This window comes from Porites lutea, chromosome 9, assembly GCF_958299795.1.
Source record: "Porites lutea chromosome 9, jaPorLute2.1, whole genome shotgun sequence".
NCBI classification, from domain to species: Eukaryota; Metazoa; Cnidaria; class Anthozoa; order Scleractinia; family Poritidae; genus Porites; species Porites lutea.
In genome coordinates this window covers 5,466,914-5,488,094 of record NC_133209.1, presented here as the reverse complement: position 1 = coordinate 5,488,094, position 21,181 = coordinate 5,466,914, and the positions used below count along the sequence as shown (strand labels likewise).

General features: G+C 38.4%; 2 protein-coding genes across 3 annotated transcripts; one reads left to right on the top strand and one right to left on the bottom strand.

Annotated features, from left to right (window-relative positions):
- The first annotated feature begins 3,093 nt into the window (after nucleotides 1-3,093).
- Nucleotides 3,094-10,006, top strand: LOC140948202 (beta-2 adrenergic receptor-like). Of its 2 annotated transcripts, none has more exons than XR_012167019.1 (2): nucleotides 3,094-3,175; nucleotides 4,686-5,370. XR_012167019.1 is itself a non-coding variant. In XM_073397421.1 (2 exons), the coding sequence occupies exon 2, from the start codon at nucleotides 7,446-7,448 to the stop codon at nucleotides 8,541-8,543; it is 1,098 nt and encodes a 365-aa protein (XP_073253522.1). In that variant the 5' UTR covers nucleotides 3,094-3,175; nucleotides 7,117-7,445; the 3' UTR covers nucleotides 8,544-10,006. The 2 variants fall into 2 exon arrangements, 1 of the variants encoding a protein (XP_073253522.1); XM_073397421.1 differs by lacking the exon at nucleotides 4,686-5,370 and adding an exon at nucleotides 7,117-10,006.
- Nucleotides 10,007-13,868: 3,862 nt separating this feature from the next.
- Nucleotides 13,869-20,831, bottom strand: LOC140947962 (uncharacterized). The gene is made up of 3 exons (XM_073397188.1): nucleotides 20,254-20,831; nucleotides 16,831-16,893; nucleotides 13,869-14,272 (listed from the first exon to the last, which is right to left on the bottom strand). Exons 1-3 carry the CDS (start codon nucleotides 20,815-20,817, stop codon nucleotides 14,054-14,056), a joined length of 846 nt encoding a protein of 281 aa, XP_073253289.1. The 5' UTR covers nucleotides 20,818-20,831; the 3' UTR covers nucleotides 13,869-14,053.
- Between the last annotated feature and the right edge of the window lie 350 nt (nucleotides 20,832-21,181).

Genomic DNA, 21,181 nt, shown 5'->3' with positions numbered 1-21,181 from the left:
AGAAATGAGTGCGTCGTTAGTGGGCAAATACATTGTTAGCTTGTAAAGGTTTTTATGACATAGCAAAATAAAATCAAACAAGATTTGCTTTATTCTCAAGCTTTTTGACATGCATGCTCAGAGATTTAATTTACCACACGCATGGACGGGCAGAAGCCGATGAAAGCGACGCACTTGTATTGCTGTCTCAAATGGTCTTATGGTAACGTGAAAGTAAGACAGTGAAACTAGCCATCCTAACTCTTATTTAGGCCACTGATCCACGACTGCAGGTTTGAATATTATAGTGGAACTTATCAAAGCATGTTTAATCTTCTTTTAAAAGGAGGTTGCTCTTAAAATTTATTACATGTCGGAAAAAATCGGCGAGTCTTTTTCATAGTAAAATCAAGAGAACATTTTGTGTTATCACGGGATTAACAGAATCACCTAAGAAGAATAGAGCAGTTACACCGAAAGGATATATTTTTCCTTAATAAGTTTGGCACAAATTCAAAACATATAAAATGCATCTTACTTCCTTTCGTGCAGAGATATTCTTTTCTTCATTCTGGTAAAATCATTTGTCAATATATAGCTTAATGGCATTCAAGGGGCGACTTGAATATAATTTAGTTATGGCAAGCTAATGGTAGTTTTTATCTTCTCTATTAGACGTCACTGGTAATGTATTCTAACATTTATTACACCTTAAGGCAGGGCTTAAAAATTGTTGTATTTAAGATTGAAATCACAGCCCCGATTCACATCGACGCTTCGAGACGTCTTCCAGCCAACGGTTACTAGAAAGGTAAGGTCATGATCAGATGCTTGTGATTCTATTGCAATTTAAACTGTATTCAGGGGAACTCCTTCAAACACACATCAATTCCAAGGAAAACGATTTCCTTTGAATAGGAACATACAGTTTCTTTTGGCGAAAAGGTGCATTATAATATTTTTTCTGGGCTATCGAATAATTCACTGTTTATAAGTCGACTGAACTAAAACTTTTCCTTTCATTAGCCCACTTGTTTGAGGGACAACACATTTTCGTGTCATTTTAAAAACACCACTAGTAAAGGAAAAATGGTGGATACCGTGAATATATACAAACATGCAGGCTTCTAAACAAATTTGTAATATTTTCTATATTTGTTATTGAAAGTATTTCTTTTAAATTTCCTGAACGTTTCACGTTTATACTCTCAAAACTCCTCTGCTTACTAATATATTAAAGTGAGTTGATTCAAAGCACAAATTTCAAAACAACGACTATAACCACCTGAAAGGAAAATCGAAATTAAAAAGCAAGTAACGGATATTAAAAAAAGAGCGAGAAAAAAAAATTGTTTCGTGTTCAACCAACGAAAAATGCTCCAGGGAAAGCTTGATTCTGTGTTTGTTTACGATCAAAATAAACGATGTACTCAATTCTCGAAATTGTCGTGGTCCACGGTTATCAATAGAAACACTGATAACTATGATTAGACCTAATCTGCGCTTATGAATCGTAAAATAAAGATCCTACGCAAAGGAAAATTTGGGAAGAACTTTTTAAAATCGTAAATCTTTTCCTTAATTTTTCAAAACACTTGACAAAGCACTAGTTTTTCCGAGCCTTGCTGCTAATTCCAAATTATAGATTCACTAACAGAAAAGTCCTAATTTATTCATGAAATTCATTGACCCACACTTTTTTGTCAAGTTAGCGTTGTCCTATTGTTCATTTAAAGTAAAGAAAACACTTCAAATATTGTTCGAAGAGGAAAAATGGAAAAGGCTGCTATAATCTTTTTGTGCATATCGTCAACATACTGAAAAGTATAATGTTTACTTTTAACAAAGTGCAAATTGCCGACTTAAATTACTTTGATTTCGTTTTCCACGGTCATAAGCGTTGTCCTTTGACACCTCGTTGGGAATATCCCTGATAAATAGGGAAATGTCGAACTCTTTCATGGGTGAAAATACGAGCAAAGCTGTGCACAATACATATGGCAATATTCAATACAACTTAAAACAAGGTTATTGTAACTTGTGTAAGGTCACGGCCTCGAACTCCCTCTGAAGACTCAGATTTAGATCTTGATTCAATACGACACTTATATTTGGAAACACAGTTTTCATAACTTAAACAAATACAATCAAAACTTTACATTAACCAGCTTCTATTCAGAATGTCCTGTTCACAGCCTGGTTTTCTTCATAATAACATTTATTCCAAGGGTGACTGACTGCAAGTAGATACTTCTCCAGCGAAGATCTAAACGTGTTATGTCCATTCTTCAACTGATGTCTTTACCATGAAGCGTGTGTCAATTTCAGTCTGTTTCCAAGTTTGAGAAAGTGCAGATCGCAGTCTGCACCTTTTTATAGCTCATTTGTTATTCCGATTTTGAATACAAACAGAAAAATACATCGACGGTGAAATTTTGAGAAAAACAATGTACAGGTAAGTACGCCAAAAAAAAAAAAAAACCTCCGTGCGTAGACCGCAAAGTTTATGGAGTGCAATATTCATGAATGTTATGAATATATTTCATGAAGACAAAACTCAGTTTGTTGCCTTAACGCGATTGACGACATTCCGACGAGCCCCTGGTTGGTTTCTCAGGAAAATATTTGCTTTGTTTCAAGTAAAAAGGATTGCCTTTATCTTATTTTATTTTTTGCACGTTTGATGTGTCCAAACCTGTGCCGGCCACATTCGTAACTCCGGTTACTTTAACGGTGCCATTGTTCTCAGACTGGTAAACATCTTTTATGTGAACGTAATTTGCATTTGATGTTTGCCAAAAAGCTTCACTTACTCAAAGGAGATAAATTTCTGCCTTCAATAGACACCATTTGTTAGAAAAAAAACCGTAATACCATTCACTTGCAAATTCGTAAGCCGTATGAATAAAGCGACTTGGATGATGATCCGTTCTTTAATCTTTCTTTTTCCCCGTAGGATTAAAAACACTCGGCTGTAAACTGAAAAAGCTGAACATCAAATGAAAATATAATTTAAAATTTTTTTTTTAAGAAGTAGACAAATAAATCAAAAGATGCAGTAATTAATCATTTTGTTTTACTCTTTTTCACTGAGTTTTGTCTCTTATTTTGTACAGAGTGCATCAAACATGTCAGATATATTTTTGATAACGTCGAACAAAGAAGATGCTAGGATCAATAAACGAGGAATAATTATGTAAGTGCTTGGACCGGACGGTGTATAATTTTCCATATCCATTACTTATATAATCTTGCCACCTCATTTCTAGACAAAAGCTATTGCGAGTGACTGTAAATTTTCTAATAATTTTGCTGACAGCATTTTCAACAAGTAAATTCTTGCTAGCAATATCCTCTTTATATTTACCTCAAAGAAAAACGGAAAGAATTAAAAAAAAAAAAAACATTATGGCGAAGACGTTCATTAAAGGGTCAAGCCACAAGATTTATATCTATGAAATTAAACTTAGAACCGCCATCAATGCGTTTAATCACAGTTGACTACGTGAGTGAGCTGTTTAATTACCACCGAAGCAGCAACGAGGGATGGGCGCCTATCGAAAGAGTACAGTTTTTTCTTTGTGAAAGGACTGTGAAAGGTTTGAACCCAGGAGTTTTTTCTTTGTTTTTATGTTGATTTGTTTTGGTTTGTGTTTCCGAGAAGTAACATTGCTAGTATCATTCCGAGACTTTGAAATTCCTTCTCGTAGATTTAAAGAAATTGTCGGTGGAGAGTTGGTAAAAATTACTTCCTCCTTTGGTTTTAAAAACAACTAAAATGGTACGAATAGAAAAGCATTATATTAAAAAAGGTCCATTAGAGCTATTATTTATATGTAAGACCATTTTTTGACCCAGTCGACGCTGCTGTTTATTCCATAATACAAAGGAATTACACTCCTTCTCGTTCGTTCAATCATGAATCAATTTTCTGGCCTTCTTAAGTTATCGCATGGAGGTAGTTTCAGAAAAAAATCAAAACAAAACCAACCAACTCAAGGAGTTAATCACATCATATCAGCCTACAGAACATGTCAAATGTTGGTTTTCCACGTGACTGCAGACATGATTTCTATTGGTAAACATATGCGAGAGTTCTGAAAGACCGTCTGGACAAACATTTCGCCAAACAGAGTTGGCCTAAGCGGGAATCTTCGAAGAAAGCTTATTGACTTTGCACTACAAACCTCCTCTTAATTAAAACTAATTATACCAATTCGGCAACATTCTGGACTTCTTACACTGTGCTTTTACATTACCTAATCCCTTGTCCTTTGCGATTTAAGTCATAAATGTTGCCGGTCCATTTTTGCATCTCTTCTTTTTATTATAGGATCGGAGGCTAAGGAACAATATTTAGACAAATGTGTGAAACTCAGCAAACAATATGAATAAATGAAATGGTGTAACTGTCACTAGGGACAAAACAATCTCCAACGCAAACTAAAACCATCCGAATCGGGCATTGGTCAAATCCTTGCCTCGCGTTCCACCTGTGTTTGCCTTTCCTGTCTCTGTCTGGGAAAATAATATTTCTTGGCATACTCGGAATATAACAAGAAAATTCTGTCTACGGATTCCGGATACAGTAAACAAAAAAAAAGGCCCGTCTAAGAATTTTCTCCTCAACGAATCACTCTAGCACTAGCAAAACTCACTTTCACGATCACAGCGGTCGTCGAGAAATGAATTTCTTCTTTTAATAGTTGTTTCCAGTTGAAACGTTTATTCTTTACATCGGAGAAGGACAAATTCCTTGTGTGGTTAACAGTGATTCAATCGCGACGGACTACTGAAGCACCGGTTCGATTGAAGTAAGTATTAGTTTGCTACCAGAGCATAAGCATCTACATACATTTAGTATAAAAAGAAACACACCATACATAAATTATTCACAAGCTGACATTTAATTTATCACTGAAAATTATGTCATCAAAAAGAGTTAGACCCTTCGTTTTCGTACATGCGTGCATCTGTAAAACTATATCAGGTATATTCACACATTCCCTGAAAGCATTTGATGACAAAAGGCAACACCGTCTCAGAGAAAATCAGAAAAAAAGACTAAAATACATTGCTATTGGGTCAAGGGACAAAAAGGGACATGCCTGCATCTAATACATGTTCACGTATCGAAGCTCTCCTTTAGAACCGTCACGGGGGTGTGGAAGCCCCTGGCTATGAAAATTACATACCCACCAGTGACCCAAAGATAACCTTGGCAGACGGGCTTTGCGAGTGTCTTGGTACTCTGTTGCACTTTTCCAAAACCGCCAGACTTTTGTTTCCCCGCGTTTTTCCTTTGCACTCATCCACAGTCTCAAATATTACAAGTTTAAGGTACGTCACCATTATTGACGACTGGCGTCGAAGGGGTTAATATATTAGCCGGCATACAGATAGATTCCAGGGTTATAAAGAAACATGTCAGATAGCTGGACCTAGTTCAATGGCCTTACCCTTCATGTGTCTCTTGTAGCTCAGTGGTAGAGCATCTGGACTATAGTAACCACAGCTGAGTTGTTTAAAAATGGGTGTTAGTGCGAGATTTGCATTCAGATTTGAAAGCTTAAAAAGCATTTCAGTTTTAATTCTACAAGTTGATGATTGGAGGCTCTAAAAATAACAGAGAAAATTATCCGAGAAAAAGCTTTTGAACACAAGAAAAAGAAACCCGGGTTAAATTTAACCTTCGAACAACTGGGCCCAGAAGTTCATAGGGTCATTTCCCATTGGGAGTAATCGGATTTCTTCCCAGCCACGTGTGTCACCGATTGAAAAATCATCGTTCTCAGGAAACATGCAGTTCACAGTTAGCGGTCGAGATGCTCCACTAGTTCTTATTCTTTCGCAACCCGTTACTATTCCTTTTTATGTATAGATCGTAGATAACATATTCTTGGCAACGTTTGGTGTGGTCTGGTGCGAAGAGCATAACACCAATCTAAAAAGGGACATGAAACCATGAATGGTTAAATTCAAAACAGCCACAGGGCGCTAATGTTCTTTTTGAAATAGCTTTAATATGATTCCTGTGTTCACTTGTCAGCTGACTTGTGTTTAATGATATCGGCACAAGTGCACTTTTGTAATCAACGTCTTCATTCTCTTATAGAAACAGGATAAAATGATCAAAATAGCTTTTTTCAAGTCGTTTGTTTACTTCGTTTTTAGTAGTCTACGGCTTATCTTTTAGCGGTCTAATCGTTTAGTCTTCTGTGTCGACTAAACTACTGTAACCTGGATGAACTTGAGGTAAAACCGGTAAAGGGGATGCCTTGGTCCTTTTGAAACACCGACCTTTGGCGCGTTATGTTTTCTCAATTGTGCAGCAAGAATATTTTAGCGGAAGCCACTGTGTTTAAAATGAGAATTCTGGCGGTATAGATTAACAGGGAAAACCAAATATAAACATTAATAATAAAGATGAAAAAGACTTTGCACGAAATATGAGCATTGACTCCAATCGCTATTCTCTGTACATAAGTTCTTTCATGGAAACAGACATTTCGTACGATCTTCTGTAACCCGAGTTTCAGTATCCCTGAATCGTTTTTAAAGCCTTTTTTTCGTTTCAGCAGGTGTGTCTCGCAGTTATAATAACAATGGACAGGGCACCTAATGGCTTCTTGATAATACACGAAAAGCATAACAAAATAGGAGAAATCACTTTCGCCTGGAGGTCAACAATTTTCCCTGGCAGCAGGCAAAATTGGAGAATATTTAAAAACGGCAGCACTACATTTTTTGTTTATTCTTAATACAATTTTGCGACTATCATTTATTTTGTTAGCTTCATGTTAAACGATAGGGCGGCCGCTTGCTGTTTACGCACAAAGCCGCGAACTAAGAGATAATATTTCTTTAGGAAGTAATTTTCAAAAGCCGCAACAATACTTTAATTTCGAATGCAAATTTAATAAACATCAAATCCTTAAAAAACCCCATGGTTACCGGAAATGTGCGTAGCGCGATTGCGTTTGGGCCATCTAGTAATAGAAAAACGCCTATATAAATTGCGTATATAGTGCTATGCTAAGCATTTCAAAACTTCCTCAAAGAGAACTGATAGAGAATCGCCTTACAGAAAAAAACACCGACATTAATAACATTGTCCACATTCTTATTATTTTGCAGGCCCTTCTAAAGATAGCCATTCAAACAATCGTAAAAGTGACATCGATGCAATAGGCCTTTGAAGTCGACGAGAGCGTATTATCGCGAGGATTGTAGAGTCTAGGATCCACACTGCACCATCATCTGCAAGATTCATCGGTAAACCTGCACGAACACTACAGGATAGGCCGAGTGGTTTTCAAAATTTATTAAGCTCACTGGAACAACGGGTCAACGGTGGAACTGATATCGTTCCCAGTTTGTATCAGAATTCTCATTTGCGCATCGGTGTGATAGCAACACAGTCAGAGTCTCGAGTCTGTAGTCAACAAAAGGTGCGTTTGAAGACCATGGACTATTATAACGTAAGCGACAGATCAGCCGATGATGTTTACGGGCCAGAGTCAAACGACAGGATTCTCTTCTTAATTTTTGTCTCGTTGCTCATTGTCGCAACAATTGCTGGCAATAGCTTCGTGGTCGTGGCAGTCTGCACATTCCGCGAGTTGAGGACGGTGACAAACTACTTTGTCGTTTCATTGGCTTCAGCAGATTTAGCCGTTGCTCTACTGGCGATGCCCGCGTGGCTCATAATCGAGGTTGTGCCCATCGAGAATGTACTGCTGCTAGATTTAACGACCAAATGGATTGATCCATTCTGCTGTTCCGCTTCCATCGTTAACGCCACTTTGGTTTCCATTGACCGTTACTACGCCATCACCAGGCCGTTACGCTATAAAACGGTGGTGACACCGCGTCTGGCCAAGCGTTCCATAGCAGCTGTCTGGGGATTTTCTGTGTTCATAGCTGGGATTTCCTTTCTGATATTTCATGAGAACATAAAGGTTACACATGGTTACGTGATCTTTCTGTTCATATCACTATTCTGTTTCCCTCTGGGCATCATGTCGTTCGCTTACATGACCATCTGCAGGGCGGCCATCAACCAGCTTTCCAAGATGCAGTCCACGAGACCCGGCACAGCTTCAAACGACCAAGGGAAGAGGAGTTCCTATACGTTCGAGCGACGGAAACGCTTCTTCAGAGAACTGAAGATCACTAAAATGCTTGCAATTATTGTAAGTCTTTTCGTCATCTGCTGGAGTCCATTTCTAGTGGTGACCCTCATTGAGGCGTTCACCGACCATGAAATTCCAATGGAGGCTGCAGGGGTAATTGTGTTCCTTCCCTACGTTCTCTCTTGTGCGAACCCATGGATATACACTGGCATGAACAGGGACTTTCGCCTAGCTTTCAAGAAGCTCTTCTGTAGCTCAAAGATTTTATGCCGCAACATCTCTCGGGAGAGGGACATAAATGAGCGAAGATTACGACAAATACCCTCAATAACAGTTGATGACACTTTAATTTCAAACTGGTCGCGACATTCTCAGAGAAGGGTTTCTTCCGGTGGAGTAGAAATGAGCTTTAATACCACCAATGTTTAGTTGCGGTCATCTGGATTGTTTCAGTAAAAGGCGCACACGAGCCAAAGGCCCAAACGGTTGGAGCTTATCCCAGTTTCCTTAGCATGGAGAACGCCTAGGAGTATTGCTACTCCCCCCTTGGACGGAATGCTAGTCCATTGCAGGGTTAACCCCAGCAGTGTGTTGCCGTTACCCATTTATACACCTGGGTGAAGGGAGACAAAGTGGAGTAAAGTTCCTTGTCTAATGAAACAACGCGACGGGCGAGGCGAGATCCCCAGACCTTCAGATCCGGAGTTGGAGATGTTACCCTCCCGGCCACACACGCCTCCACAAAACTTGGCAAAAAGTAATAAAAACAACGTCTCTTTATCGACTTCCAAGGCGCTCAAATGGCTCCAAGAACAGGTCAAAAATAACACTGGAAAAATGGAGTGACCCAACGTCCAGACAAAACAACCTCAAAATAGGAAAGGGGCAGTCTTGAGTGGCTTTTAGACAAATGTGGACGGGCAACTTAGTTATTACCTGCTAATGGAAGTACTCGGAAAGAGACGACTTCAAGGTCGAAACATTAGATAAACTTATCTCCTTGACAAGCTTCTCAACCAGATGTAGAATGCCAAACAGGCAAGAAATAGGCTTGAAAAGTGTCCGTTTGTATCGATACCATGAAGATAACAGACTGTAGAACAACAGATTATGGGCTTAATATGGGAGCCACCACGTAAGGGAAACATAAAGAACTCTGAATTAGGAGTTAGACAGTGGGTCGGCATAAGTGCTATTGAATTTAAGTGCTATTGCGTCGGCGTAGACAAACTCAAAAACCCAATACATCTACTGTACAGATATTAAGAATATTTCCACGCAAAAAGTTGACGGTTAATTGTTTCGCACTGAGCAAAAGTTTAAAGGGGGCCTTTGTGTTTGTGGTATAAGCTGACTACAAGCGGACACTGTTATCTTTTCATTGAGGCAATTCCAACAGAGTTTCAATTCACGATTAGTTTCCGTTACCGACACAAGGAAAAACTAAATGAAAAAAAAAATTCAGCTCAGGAAATGTCGCATCTTCATTTAATTTCATATCCGAAATTCATACATAAATGATTTATTTCATATACATCATGGAAATGGGGAAACTACCTCAGTTAGGCAACAAATTATGATTTCCTCTCTTCACTGCAATAGATGCTTACAAGATGACTTGGACAGATATGTGAATAAACTTGACGAAAAATCTAGGTCTTGGTTCGCATTAAGAGTATTCCGTTGATATGTAATAGATAAAAGGTTATCTGTCGTTCATGCGTTGTAGAAGTTGATACATTTGAATGATAATATGGAAAATTGTTTGGGGAGAATAGAAAAAAAGATTTCGTTGACAAGGTCTAACTACTTTGTATCTCTTTCTTTTTGCGCGTAGAAAAATTGGAAAGTAAAAACAAATAAGTAAACAGCAAATAAAATAGAACGTATAAGTCGTAGCCACTGTAATTCTTTTTTGGAATCCTATTGCCTAAGGCAAGATACTACAGTTTTTGTTACAAGTGTAAATTCAGAAGTGTATCATTTATGTACTGAAACATACCTTAATCTACCCATGATCGTAGATGTTACAGGTCAAAATTGAATTCAGGCGAAAAATTTTTAATCCAGTTTGATTCTCAATTTTTTTTCCCTGCTAACCTTTATTCATGAAAAAATTAGGGCTAGGAGGCAAAGAAAATTGAGAACCAAACTAGGTCACAAAATTTTAACCTGAAATTAATCTTGACCTGTAACACAGACACTAATTCTTCGAGGAAAAAAAAAACTTTAACACATTACCCTTATTTTATTGTATTTACTTCCCATCATTTCTTTTTTTTCGTGATTTTTATTTCAAAATTTTAGAAATCACACAGTTATACTTGATCTGGCAACGAAGACAAAGTTTAATATCGTTATGAAAACATTTGTCGGCATCCATTTGAAAGAGCTTGTTTTCACAATTCGGCAACAGCTGAAAACAACTGGATACTCTTTCAATTGTTGTTTGTAAGCGAGAGGCCTTTGAGATTATCAAAAAGTTAAACCCCGGCGAGCCGATCATAACTCCGGTCTTTGTTTACCATCTCCAAATGTAAACTATTTCGCGCTTCAATAAGTCTGATCAGATTTAATAAAAATTGAGACCACAACGTACACGATACATGCTGAGCAATTATAATAGGTGTATAAAATGCATTGGCTTATACGAAGCGTCGTGATCTTCTGCGCAATTAAAAGGATAACTTTCTTTTAGGGGAAAAAATCGATCTCCAAACTCAACAAGGGCCGTTTCCAAGACTGGAGATATCGTAGTAAACTCGACTTTCAAGCTTAAGAGTCTAAAACTTATTCTCGTTTATTCACTTAAAATCAACCTTGGCTAAAATGACAGATTAACCTTTAACTTTAAAATCCTGTTTTATCATGTAAACATATTTTACGTTCTGAAATGAAGATGATTTTAGTTCGTCTGCCTCCCCTACATCAACCTGTCTTAGTTGTTAATACGCCGCCTTAACGGTACATGAATGCTTGAACAGTCCACCGGCTCATTTATATCATTCTGTATTTATACGACCACATCCTCTATAATTAAAATGACATCCATCACCCATACCGTTGATTTTTAACTCCATGTAATTTCTGCTAGTTCAAGCGAAACAGAGTTAACCTTTGGACAAACTCACGCCATGACTTATTCTGAATCTTATTCTGTAAAATTATGAAAACTTAATTGAAATCTTGGATGCATTCAAAAAGCCTGAAGGATGTTTCAAGTCAAGGCACTCTTACATTTTTTCACGTATCGCAATTTATCAAATACCGACTCTGTAGCAGACGGTTTTATCCAAAAACACGATGCTTCTGAAACAAAACATTTATTTGGATTTATTTACAAACAAAGCAACTAATATCAGTGAAAAAAACCCATTATGTTTCGTGTATAAAGGAGGCCCGCTTACAGGCAAATAAGTGAAACGTTTTTTTGAAAACTCTATAAGAGACGATTTTATGTCTAAACATAGCGTTCGAAAAAAATTATTTCTGAACTACCACTTTGAATTCTTCTATCAACTCGTGGCTTCTGGAAGGAAGACATTTATTTCCATTTATTATACTTCACAACCCAAGATATATTCAATATCATTAAAAGGACATGTACTCCGCAATGCATTTATGAGGCCTATTCATTTAAAAAAAGGCAAAAACCTCCAAGAAGGACTGCAAAAGCACAAAAACAAAATTGCCGAAATTCTTACCTCAATCATTCAGAATCTGACTCAAAGCATACCATGGGAAACTCGTCGATAAAAAAAATTCCAGCTACCTTAATGAGGCTCGCACTCATTTTTCAAGGTCTCACTCCTACGTGTTTGATGATTCATAAGTTTGGCTGTAATGCATGTACAAAAAAGACTTAAAGTGAAACAACATATCTAACATTGAACTTAATTTTAGCGTAAATTTTGTTCATTATTTTATGACACCGCCGCTTCCGTAGCGATAGAATAACGAACACATGAAATCTACATTTTGGGAACTTTCTCGAAGTCTAGCGGCAACAATCTGTTAAAATCATTTAGCGCGCTAATAGTCTAGACCGTTGTCTTACCTTGACTAAATTTGGAAAAAAAGCTAAGAGCGTTTTTGAAATATAATGTTATACAAATCTTGCATCCTAGAAAGTGTCTTTTGCACTTTTTGTTTTTTAAATCATTTAATGATGATTTACAGAGCCGCTAAATCTAAATGTATATACCTGGCTTAAACTGCGGTTCAGTTCTTTCAACAGTAAAGATTGGCAAGCAATCGCTCTTGCGAGCGCGAGCCTCCTTAAATTGAACTTTAATGCTTATTAACAATACCTGTCAAAGGAAGGAACAAAGCGAAACACTATTCGCGTATCCTCAAAAGAGTAAAAGGTATTTGCGTTCATGACATGACTTTGCTAATATTATGTTGCTGAAGACGTGACAGTTCTCAAACAAGTTTAAGTAGATTAATTTCTTTGCTATAACCAAGCGTTCATGCTTGTTCTGCGTGTCGAGTTCTGTTTGTAAGTATAGTTAGTAATGAATATTTTTTTGGAACCGTTGGTAGTTTAAATATTTGAATCAACTCTGTTGCAAAGGTAAGAAAATGCAAACACGAAATTATCATGAACGACAAGTTCATTGAACGGCTTTAATACCTAGATCCTTCCTCTAGATCTGTTTATTCTACCAATCATCTTGGAGCTTTTTGTTATTTTTCCCAAGAAAATCGAATTCAAAAACTCATCCCTGTTCACCAGGTTAAAAATGAAACACTCATTTATTGTTATTATTTTTAATTTATTCTGCATTTTCTTCCCAGCGATTTAGTTCACAGCTCTTTGTTGAGTACCAAGCAAATCGACTAGTACAGTGCCAAAAAATTACAATGCATTCTATGGATGCCTTGCAATGCGTGGTTTCGAAAGAATTAGGGTTTAATGTGTTTGTTAATTTAATTCTTATAGGGTTATCACTCTCACTAGTACCCAGTAGTTTGCATTGTCGCCCAAAAATACGGGCATAAACAAAAAATTGAAATAAAGATAACGAGTAAGAATCTCAGCTGACCGGAGGCAAACCGGATCGCTATTTACAAGCATGGCCAAGAAACTGAACGCGAGAAAACTATCAAAAACAAATCCAGTTAGCGTTGGGGGCGTAGCTTGAACTCTGGGCCTCTGGACTGCAAGGCCAGAGCCCTTGTATCACAGTTTAATTTTTAAGTGCCTATATGTACGTAGTCTCCTTAGCAACCGGACGGGTCGGCCGGGTCACGCAATGCGCTCCCCGCATCTACGGAGTGCATTGAGTGACTCTGTCCCGAGGGGCTGCGAAGGAGACTAACATGTACGTACCATGATTGCGCCTACTTGACGATAAAACTTTTAACCAAATACATATGGCTACAATGATCGGTTTCACTTTAAGTACTGTTTAAATGCATGTTGAAAATGATTATCTGTATGAACGTAATCCTTAACAAGACTTGAGTGACAGTTAATGACTTTATCGGCAAACTGTATGAAAGTCATAAATAGAGTGAAAATAACTTGTGTAATGATGTACAAAAAGTGCATTACGACAGTTTTTGTCACAGATAACTCTGATGCGAAGATAACGACTCGCTATCTAAAGCAGGAGAATTTACCATTTTTAAGGCCTGAGAGAAAGTACCAACTTAAAGGTTTTTGTCCGGTGCTTGTTGCTCTTTAAACAAGTCAACTGTCCCATAACTGGACACGTCTGTCAGACGGACCACTCCCTAATAAGGGACTCTGCAGTAAGTGACTACTACCGCTGTTCAGTCAGGCATTTTCCATGGCCATGTAAGGCGGACGCCTCCCGGAAATGGAAGTTTGTTTCGGCCCAATGGTGCTGTATGCAGTGCTGCATGTAGTAGCATTCTGCACTCAACACAGACAAAAGGATACAATTATACTTCCTGTACATGCCTCAGTATTACTCAAAGCTGTCCAAAGCTTGCCTCAGGAGTCCACTACTGACACCATATTCAACAACATGATGAAAGACAACACTTGAAAAGAGAAACACTACAAAGTCCTTGAGGGCAGCCAGAAGCGCTGTGAGAACAAAGTTGATCCTGTGTGTGACTTGCATAGGAATACCACATAGCTGTAGGGCTACTGTCAGCATAGAGATAAATGGAGAATGGTACGTCTGCAGAGAAAACAGAAAAACAAGAAAGTTGCACGAAGGACCGTGGCGCTATTTCTTTCCATTTATTTTTCATTCTGATTAATGACAAATTGAAATGTGAGTTTAAAATGACCTTAACTACCTCAAAGAGTAAGACGACCCTTTACTTCAATCACATTGGTTACACAGTCTGGGATAGTTATATATCGTTTATCCTCTATTAGGCCCCCGAGGACATTTCTTTATTTCAAGAACGTTGGTAGGGAGGGGGGAAGGGGGCTTAAGAGACAAGGGTGGGGGCTTATTAAATACAGCGAAGAAGCAAGATGGTATCAGTTCTAGATAAAAAAAACTAGAATGCAAACACTGGAAAAGCTCAGGTACATGAAGGTGGAGGCCACGCATCCGAAAATCAACAACAAATCCCGACTTCTAGGACTTGAATAAACTATATCGGATCGTTCCACCTGAAGTGATGGATGCAGTCTATCATATTTTAAGAATAAGTGGGAGGGGTTTGGGGGGCTCAATAACTTTCTTCAACTGAAAAGAGGGGCCTTACTAGAAGGGGCGGGGGGCTTAATAGAGGATTTATGATAAACCAATTCAATTTTCCACCACACTCAGTGTTTCATGCTATAGGTCTTCTTAAGCTGCAGTGTAAACTGTATTAAAGAGACCCCAAAACAGGTGGGCACCCTGTATTAAGTATACAAATGAGAGAGTCCCACGCACATGGGTTTCAATAATAATTGAAGTAGCCAGCAGGTTTGAATAGAGTAACCGACTGTATCAACAAGGGGCCGTTAGCCCCCTTCTTCTGGGGGAGTCTGGGGGCGTGCTCCCCAGAAAATTTTTGGAAAGTTTCAGAGCCCTAAAAAGCGATTTCCAGTGTTCCGGGGACTAAATTGAGAACAAAAGACTGTGTTTCTCATTCAAGAAAATATAACTTTCATTCACGTTTCAAAGCCACACAATCAATTCTTACAAGCAATGAACAAATGTCACTATTCTAAATTAAGTACATTTCCTCTTAAAAAAATTCTGCGTAGACAAAAAAGAAACGTGGAAAAATTGACCGAAATACAGCTTTTGTGTAACCAGAAGCGCTTCTGGTGTAAATAAAGCATAACATCAGGGGTTTCAATAACATTAGTTATAAGCGGCCACTGAGGGTTTAATAGGCGGCTGTGACCACTAAAGGGGCCGTAAGTTTTTTTTAAAAAAATCCTGCTTTGTGGTCAATAAAAATACGCATCAACAACACGCTTTTTGATGCCCAAAACGCTGGAAATCGCATTTCCGAGCTTCTAGATTTCAAATTTTTCTGGGGCATGCTCCCCCAGAAAAATTTGAAATCTAGAAGCTCGGAAATGCGATTTCCAGCGTTTTGGGCATCAAAAAGCGTGTTGTTGATGCGTATTTTTATTGACCACAAAGCAGGATTTTTTTAAAAAAAACTATTAAATTTTTGATACAAAAAGGTACATTTTGAATACCTTTCTAGGCAGATAGCAGATATCTCTTAGTGAGACTTGATATCCTCTTAGGCAGTAATTTCTTTGAAGTCCTTTCTTAAAACAAGTACAACTTTTCTGCTACTCATTCAAATGTACCAACATGCATGCAACAAACTGATTTTTAACTCTTCAGAATAAAATAAAATGATATAAACTTTACAACAAAATTCTTTCTACTAATATTCTTACACAATCAAACCTCATTTTCAAATTTTCATTCAAAATTTCAGTGGTCGTCGTTGTTGTTGTATTTGTTATTTTTAAATCACTTTTTATTTTCATTAATGAAATCCAAACAGACGGCGGTAAGAGGTCCTACAGGCGGCGGTAGACCGCCGGTAACCGGCTTTTATTGAAACCCCTGAACATATCAGTGGACCTTGAAAGCACATCATAATTAGGTTACGTTTTAATTCAAATTTAAAGATCTATTTTGTTTACGACATTTTTAAAACTAGCTGCTTCTTTTTCGGGAAGAAAAGTAGCCGACTGCTCTGATTAAAGTAGCCGACGCGTCAGTTTCGTAGGTTGTCGATGCTTATTAAAACCCCTGCACGTATGACCACCTTATACAGCTTTCACTAAATTTGTAGCATAGATACAATGTAGGCCCTTTGCAGCTGGGGACAAAAGACTTATCTCATGCCAAACTTATGGGATACAACCCTAAGATACCAGATTGAAACAGCACAGAAATATTGGGTCTGATAGTTTTTAGCTGTTAAACTCTTAATGATGCAATTTCATTATGGTGTGAATATTATATGAATATGTATGCAGCAATGCAAAAACGCGTCCCTCAACTGCATACCTTGCAGTGTAACATTTTTTCCATAAAAAAACCCTACTAACTGTAAAATACAGATATTCCATCACTTGTAATATCTTAGAGTCATGTGTTGATTACCTCAAAATTAGCTTCCTAGCTAATTCTCATGCTCTTTCCACCTCAGATTTTGTTGAAGTGGAATCTAGTTTTTGCATTAAACAGGTCACGTGACCTTGAGCTGCAAAGGGCCTATTCCTACTACACATTACACTATCATGACATACATATACCTGCCTAAATCTTGTGCCACAGACCAAAAATAATTGTAAAGCAAGAAATGGCCAGATTAAAGACTGCAAAAAAGAAAATCAACTTGTTAGCTGGACAATCATTTGTCTTCTGACATTGCTTAAATCTTATCATCTCCACGTGCTTACTGAGAAATAAGGAAGTTAATTTGTTACACACCAAATGAAACCATGTCATGCTGACTGAAACAGCAACAACCAGGGCTGTCACTATGCGCTGCAGGCTGGAATTTCAGCTGGCTATCATGAGCAAAGAACCAAAGGATAGAACCAAAGGAAAATCTTCCTGTCAATCTCAGAAAACCGTGAACAACTGAAAAATTTCAGGAATATTGATTGTGTACTGGCCAACCAAAATAAAGTTCAGGACACGTGAGCAAACCTCAAAACAACAAACTAATTACCGTTGCTGTTTGCGGTTTAGTTATCCCGTGGCTTATTGGCTTATTTCTCGCAACACAATAACATTCCATAAATATTTCTATTGTTAACGGTTTTTTGAGTTTCACAGTAACTGTTGAATTCCCACCAACTAATTGCCCAAACCCAGCAACATGAAATCTGAGTGACAGCCCTGACAACAATTGCAGTACAAAACTACTGCAAAACTATGAAAGGTTTCACAAGTAGGGGAACACAAAGTCATATCACAAGGGATATGTGTTTCCCAGGTAGTGGAACACATATCACTAGGGACATGTGTTACCCTGGTACGGGAACACGTATATCACTAGGAATATGTGATTTCCAGGTCGAGGAACACATATCACTAGGGGTATGTGTTTCCCAGCTAGGGGAACACATATCACTAGGGATATGTGTTTCCAAGCTAGGGGAACACATATCACTAGGAATACATGTTCCTGGGTGGGAGAACACATATCACTAGAAATATGTGTTTCCGATGTAGAAGAACACATATCAAAACGGATATGTGTTTCCCAGGTAGGGAAACACATTCCACCAGGGATACGTGTTCCCGGGTAGAGAAACACAAATCACTAGGAATATGTCTTTCCCAAGTAGGAGAACACATATCACCAGGGATATGTGTTTCCCAGGTGGGGGAACAAATTTCACTAGGAATATGTGTTCCAGGGTAGAGAACACATATCACTAGGGATATGTGTTTCCCAGGTGGGGGAACAAATTTAACTAGGAATATGTGTTCCAGGGTAGAGAACACATATCACTAGGGGTATGTGTTTCCCAGGTAGTAGAACACACATCACTAGGAATATGTGTTTCCCAGGTAGGGGAACACATATCACTGGGGATATGTGTTTCTCAGAGAGGGGAACACATATCACTAAGAATATGTGTTTGCCAGGTAGGGGAACACATATCACTAGGGATATCTGTTCCTGGGTAGGGGAACATATATCACTAGGATTATGTGTTTCTGAGGTAGGGGAACACATATCACCAGGGATATGTGTTTCCCAGGTAGGGGAACTCATTCCACTAGGGATACGTGTTCCCTGGTAGAGAAACACATATAACAGACTGGAAATATGTGTTGGCCACGTAGGGGAACACATATCACCAGGGATATGTGTTTCCCAGGTAGGGGAACACATTTCACTAGGAATACATGTTCCTGTGTAGAGGAAGACATATTTTTAGGGATATGTGTTTCCCAGGTAGGGGACCACATACAGGATAGGGGAACACATATCACTAGGGATATGTCTTTACCAGGTAGGAGAACACATGTCACTAGGGATACATGTTCTCGGGTAGAGGAAGACATATTTCTAGGGATATGTGTTTCCCAGGTGGGGGAACACATCTCACTAGGGATATGTGTTTGCCAGGTAGGGAAACACATATCACAAGGGATACGTGTTCCAGGGTAGAGGAACACTTATCTCTAGGGATATGTGTTTCCTAGGTGGGGGAACACATACCACTAGAGATATGTGTTTTGCAGGTAGGGGAACACATATCACAAGGAATATGTGTGTCCCAGGTAGGGGAACAGAAATCACTAGGGATATGTGTTTCTTAGATAGGGGAACACATATTAATAGGGATGTGTCTTTGCCAGGTAGGGGAACACATATCACTAGGGGTATGTGTTTCCCAGGTAGTCAAACACATATCATTAGGAATAAGTGCCTCTGGGTAGGGGAACAGATATCATTAGGAATACCTATTCTTGGGTAGGGGAACACATATCACCAGGGATATGTGTTTCCTAGGTAGGGGAAGACATTTCAGTAGGGATATGTGTTTCACAGGTAGGGGAACACATATCAGTAGGGATACGTGTTCCTTGGTAGGGGAACACATATCACTAGGGATATTTGTTTCCCAGGTGGGTGAACGCATATCACGAGGGATATGTGTTTCCCAGCTGAGAAACACAAATGACTAGGGATATGTGTTTTCGGCGCATTTTGACAACCGTTGACTTGATATAAAAAAGAATGCATTCTCTCCTGTTGGCACAAAGGTAAGGAATGAGATGCCAAATAGCCTTAAAAACATATCAAAGAAGACCTTCAGAAGAAAACTTAAAGGAGCTTAATTGTATACATTGAAAACCGAAGACAACTACATAGATAATAACAAAATCATGGCCAAACGTAAAAAAAAATTATAATTAACTCACAACTCTTTTCTCTATATATATTTAGTACCTATCATCATAACTGTTACTTTTTTTGTTGTTCAATTAGTTTTCCTTTTTCTGATTTAATGTGGAACCATTATTGCTTATACGTTTCTCTCTTTCTTTTTGAAAAACTGTTACTTTGTTAATCTCTTTTTTTTGAAATCTGTGATATTTAGAACTTGTGAGACTGACCTACTTCGATTAGTTTAGCTACCTGCAGGTCAGTCAGATTTGATTGTAAATAGTTTTTATATATAATAAATAAACTTGAAACTTGGAAAGAACGCCTTAAAATCAGTGTGAAGTTGCTGAGTTTCAAAGTGATTTGTCAACAGCTGACAAAGATGTTAGGTCTGCAAAGTTTCAGAATTTTATAGATGTTTGTATGATGGGGGGGGGGAGTTCGTACCCACCATCATACAAATGTCTGTAAAATTTCAAGACTTTTTGGAGCAACAACTTTGCTTGCTTTGGACGTGTCACCATTAAACTTCGTAAATTTGCTAATTTTACGATTTCTTCCCAGCAGTGTCACTGGACATTTTGTTACTGGTCTTCCTTGTATCCCTATTATTAAAGAATATAATGGGGGAGGGGAGGCGGCACTTATTCAAGGGAGGGGGTGTTTGATATTTTGGCCAAGAGGGCGGGCACTTATTCCGGGGAAGGGGATTATTAGAGCGTAGGTGCTTATTCAAGGAAATACAGTATATGGCATGGGTATGTAATCAGCCAAAGAACAAATGATAAAGGGGCACTCCACAGTCACCCCTGCATAATCTCACCTGTGATTGAACTGAATGCTTTACAGGAGAACTTTCAGTTTTTTGTTTACCACTGAGTGAAAGCAAAGCTTCCAAATTGACATAAAACCAATGGATCACTAACATAAACGCTAGAATCACATTCAAAACAACTCTCCAACTACCGGTATTTGATGCTGTCTTTGACAAACTGCCTTCATCTCTTTGTTCAGTATTTTGTGAAGTTGAGTCCCGATCTCTCATTGTGGATGGAGGTCTAACCTCTGTGTCCATAAATCGATTTCCCTCTAAATATTTCGATTCAAAAACGCCTTCCGATGGCTCCATTTCAGTAGTCTTATCCGTTAATGGTAACACTTTATCAGCTCTTTCACTTCCGTTAAGATCACTGTCAAGAACTTCCCTCTCAACGAAAACACCATCGCTTTCCACAGAATTGTTCTGTGAGACACTTTCATCTTTTTCGGTTTGGGGCTGGAACGTATTAGAATGACTTGAGCGGCTTCCTAGAATTCTCTTCAAGCGATTTTCCGAGTTCTGGAGCAATTTTCTTCTCCTTGCTTCTCTGCGCTCGGCGGTAGCCATTTTGAAAATCAGGGTAAATTTGACATGCGCATATGGACTTTGGTCCCAGTCCTTCATAAGGCATAAGAGCGGGGGTTGGTGCGAAACGCGGTAAAATGTTAATGTTCCAATTTTTCCAGAATTTTTCCTTCCTTCTCGTTCCTTGTGCTTTCCTTTTCTTTTCTTTTATTTTTTGGTAAACAAATTGGCCTCTCATTTCCGAAAACAACAGTGTACTTGTAGCGGGAAAACTTGTTATGAAATAAGACAGTATATATTAAAGTCACACGCTCCAGATTCGTTTCATCATCTTGACCGAACAAACTCCAAAGGAAATCGTTATTCCATTATTTCACAACCCCTATTTAATTATTCCAACTTCAAA

Excerpts from the sequence above, each read along its gene's own strand:
- LOC140948202 (XM_073397421.1), top strand. The coding sequence starts at position 7,446 with ATGGACTATTATAACGTAAGCGACAGATCAGCCGATGATGTTTACGGG.
- LOC140947962 (XM_073397188.1), bottom strand. The coding sequence starts at position 20,817 with ATGGCTACCGCCGAGCGCAGAGAAGCAAGGAGAAGAAAATTGCTCCAG. Across the intron at positions 16,894-20,253 it reads AGCATTCAGTTCAATCACAG|TCTTTAATCTGGCCATTTCT; the intron begins GTGAGATTATGC and ends TCTTTTTTGCAG. Across the intron at positions 14,273-16,830 it reads GTGGCACAAGATTTAGGCAG|ACGTACCATTCTCCATTTAT; the intron begins GTATATGTATGT and ends TTTTCTCTGCAG.